At 57.2% G+C, this 3827-nt stretch overlaps 1 protein-coding gene across 1 annotated transcript; it reads left to right on the top strand.

The window, feature by feature from the left end:
- Nucleotides 1-6: 6 nt before the first annotated feature.
- Nucleotides 7-3539, top strand: LOC127752057 (uncharacterized). Its single transcript, XM_052276582.1, has 3 exons — nt 7-2414; nt 2517-2690; nt 2936-3539. The coding sequence occupies exons 1-3, from the start codon at nt 2330-2332 to the stop codon at nt 3136-3138; spliced, it is 462 nt and encodes a 153-aa protein (XP_052132542.1). The 5' UTR covers nt 7-2329; the 3' UTR covers nt 3139-3539.
- Nucleotides 3540-3827: the final 288 nt, after the last annotated feature.

Consider the following 3827-nt stretch of genomic DNA (forward strand, 5'->3'; position numbering starts at 1 on the left):
CGCAGCCCCAGCAGGACGACAACCGACAGCCCCAACAGGACGTCGGCTCGCAGCCCTAGCAGGACGACGACCGACAGCCCTATCAGAACGTCGGCACGCAGCCCCAGCAGGACGACAACCGACAGCCCCAACAGGACGTCGGCCCGCAGCCCTAGCAGGACGACGACCGACAGCCCCATCAGGACGTCGGCCCGCAGCCCTAGCAGGACGACGACCGACAGCCCCATCAGGACTTCGGCCCGCAGCCCCATGAGGACGTCGGCCCGGAGCCCCAGCAGGACAACGATTGACAGCCCCAGCGGGAGGGCTCTCCAGTCAGTGAGGAGCCCTAGCAAACCCGCAAGCCCAGCCCTCAGTCGACTACAGCAGCCGCCGGCCACGCCGCCGAGCCCCCGCAAGCCTCCCCTGGACACGGGGCTGGGTCCCCGGGCCGCGGGCCAGGACTCATCGCCTCCTAAGTCACCCACCCTGAGGCGGATGCTAACGCCCAACAAACTGGGCGCGCACAGCGCCGGGTTTCAAAAGACTTTAGAGTTTTGGAAGCGGTAGACTGGGCGCGATGTGGTGGACTGAGGGAGGAGCGCTCCGGTGAGGATCAAGTCAGATGGGCGTTTCTCTCGGGATTTGATCCAGTGTCTGTTGCATTGTCGCGGCTGAGCGGCAAAGCAACTCAAATCCCGACTGATACGTCCTGTGATCATATTTTACTGTGTGGTATTATCTCGTGTAGTTATAAGATTTTTTTAAATGTCTAACATCCAACTTTTGTGGTACTTTATATTGCGCCTTTGACCTGTGTATGTATATAGACACCTATCTATTATTAAATGTTCGGACCACTATTTGTGGGACCTTTGTACTCGACTTTTGTGACTTTTAGTAAAGTTTGTTTAAAAATTAGTTGTACTGTACTTCCGTTTGCATCCTGTTCCACACGTCTTTGCAGCTCTCTCCTGGATACTATAGTTAGGCCTTAGCGTAGCACAATACGTAGTGTTTTCCTCCCACCACGTCTTCGGCCCTGGTGTGCTCTGTGGAGTGAATTCCATTTACCAGTTAATGAGCTGTAATTGATTCCGCAGAGGTCCCTAGAATAACTTTCCCCCTTTCCGGGGGATCAATAATTAAAACTTCTTCTCCGAGTTAGGCCCGGCATCCCTTTGTCACACCCCAGCGCCCCAACTCGAGTTCGTTTTCTTTTCCCCGCGAATGCAGTCTCCCATTTATAATCTTTGGGGTCGAGTCCTCTTACTCCGGTTCCCTGACTACTTCAGACTTTTGATTCATTTCTTACTACCAACAACACGACCGTGTGGATGGATTGAATAGGGGAAATGTTTGGCTTCCGTCAGAAACTTATGTGCTGTATCGTTAATTCCAAAGTTTAACAAAAAAATTAAAGCCATTTTTTTAAATCTCAATACGACGGCCAGCATTCCTTTGCCCTTTTTACGATGCGAAGGAAGGACAGTGACGAATTGCGCATTAATCTCGCTGAAAATGAAGACATACGGTTGGTGGCAGTTTCCTGCGAGTGTGCGGTTAGGTGGGTCCACCTCCACCTGGCTGAACTGAGGCAGGTGGACACGGCTGCTTGTGGCCTCTACTCTTGTCGGACTGTCATTGTCTCTCGCCCCTTTCGAAATGCGAGAGCTTGCCTCGGAATACTAAAGAACCTGGCCGGCGCCTCAAACGCTTCGAGCGCTTTTTAGTTTGGCGCACGTGTCTGTGTACTGGAAAACGGACTGTAGGTACAGTTTTCATAGAGGTCATCCCTGCTTGGAGCAGCTCATCAGTGCCAATCGAAGGCAGGAATATCCTTGATCTATCGGTTCGGTGTCTTATACCTTCTGCGCTAGCTTGTGAAGCTATATGCTTTCCTAGCTTTCCGATACACTTTCCGCCGGGTGTTTCGGAGCACGCAGTGTTTGCGAGCGGGCTTGCCAACTCACAGGGGGCGCCTCACAGTTGGTCGAAGAAGGCAAATCCGCGTGCAACTGAACACAATCGTCACATTCCTCGCTGGCATTTTGTCTCTCTGGTGACGGCTCATAAGGTGGGGAAGGTGCGGTCCTCGCGACAGACACATCTGTCAGAGTGCTGTCGAGGGAAAGTCTAGCGCTGTTCAGACACACACCGGCGGGGCAGCGGGACACGAGTAGGTAACTGTACCGCCCGCTCCGTGCGCCGAGTTGTTAATTGGTAGCTGTGTCCGGGGGGGTGCCAACGCTGTCCTTTGACCGCGCACACTTTTCTGACGCGGACGTGCGGAGCGGACCGGGAGTGGAGGGCGACGACTCGGGGCCCGGGCCGTCAGTCTGCAGGAGCCATGAGCCGACTGCACTTCGTCGCCCTGCTGGTGCTGGGGCTGCTGGCCGTCGTGGTCCTGGCCAGCGCGGACCGACATGAGCGCTGTAAGTACGGGCGCCGCTGGGGCTGCTGCTGCTGGTCCCGCATAGCAGAAGCCCTCCCCGTCGTCGACTGACCCACACCCCGACCCCGCTCTCTTGCCACAGTCTTCCCCCTGCTGGGCTTCGGCTTCGGGCCGCCACCGCGCGCCGTGCCCAACTCGCCGTGCGTCACGCAGAACGGCCTGAACGGCACCTGCTCCAGCCGCAGGAACTGCGCGGGCGTGTCCGGGGGCGTCCCGGCCGGCGACTGCGCCCGCGGGCTGGGCGTCTGCTGCGTCGGTAAGTGTGTGCAACGGTGCCGTGTCGGGGGGTCGAAATTTTTATGAGGTTTCAAAGGGTTCATGTTGATCATTGGAGTTTCATAAGGACACCACGATATTCTTATAACGGCATAAAAAATTTCGTGGGTGGGTCCCTATGGACTCCTATAACCGCCCTGAACATTTTTGGAGCCCCATAATATTTATATGCCCCATAGAAAGTGACAATTCTACACGACCTCGAACGTTGTTTGTGACCCCTAGTGGCGCTGTCGTGCGGGACGACCAGCAACGCCAACTTCACGTACTTCACCAACCCGGGCTACCCGGCCACGTACGCGGGCGGCGGTCGCTGCACCATCACCATCAACAAGTGTGCGGGCGTGGACCAGGTAGGCGCCGGGAGGGTCGGCAACCCAACGGGCTCTGGCGTGCGGCGCGGGGCCGCGCGCGACTCGGTGGGCTGAGGTGGCTGAGGGCGGTGGCTGGGGGAGAGACCTGCCGGACCGGCCGGCCCGAAGGCCCTCCCCGCCGAGGCAATCAGCCAAGTCGGGGAAGTTTTTGTTTTCACTTTTTGCCCTGCTTTCCTCTCGTTTCTGCTGCGCGGAGCAGCCAGGGGGGCTGGAGGGCTGATTGGAGCCGCCGATCGCGGCGATAACGCTGTTTTCCCGCACCCTCCTGTGCTTCTCTGTGCGCGCCGACTTTCATCGAACGTCAAACAAAACAATTGGACAGACTCCTCATGTTTTCACAAACGGAACGACAATAACTCATCCCCCCATCGCCCTGAAAGTTTTCTGAGGGGCTGACGAGAGGGCCTAAGGGGGAGCTTGGCGGCGGCGCTAGCGAGTGGGATTTCGAGTGAGTGTGAGGGGTTGGGGAGGGGGTGGGAGTGGTGGCAGGGACCGAGGAGGACGATAAAGAAGAGAAATGGGAGGAAGCAGTCAGACAAACCGCGAATTCCGTCTACGGACAACCACCCCATCCCCCTCTCTGTGTGGTTATATATCCGCTGTCTTTCTCCTCCTTCGCTTCTCGGTTTTGAAGCGGTGGGCTTAGGCTCAAGCTAGCGGATTCCTAGTGCCCGTTGCAATCGGTGTCTAATTACTCTGCTGTGGGCCGGGAGAGAGGGGGTGGAAAGGGGCCGGGTGGGGAG

The sequence above is a fragment of the Frankliniella occidentalis genome, unplaced genomic scaffold (genome assembly GCF_000697945.3).
Source record: "Frankliniella occidentalis isolate FOCC.00 unplaced genomic scaffold, Focc_3.1 Scaffold3504, whole genome shotgun sequence".
NCBI classification, from domain to species: Eukaryota; Metazoa; Arthropoda; class Insecta; order Thysanoptera; family Thripidae; genus Frankliniella; species Frankliniella occidentalis.

Excerpts from the sequence above, each read along its gene's own strand:
- LOC127752057 (XM_052276582.1), top strand. The coding sequence starts at position 2,330 with ATGAGCCGACTGCACTTCGTCGCCCTGCTGGTGCTGGGGCTGCTGGCC. Across the intron at positions 2,415-2,516 it reads CGCGGACCGACATGAGCGCT|TCTTCCCCCTGCTGGGCTTC; the intron begins GTAAGTACGGGC and ends CTCTTGCCACAG. Across the intron at positions 2,691-2,935 it reads GCTGGGCGTCTGCTGCGTCG|TGGCGCTGTCGTGCGGGACG; the intron begins GTAAGTGTGTGC and ends TGTGACCCCTAG.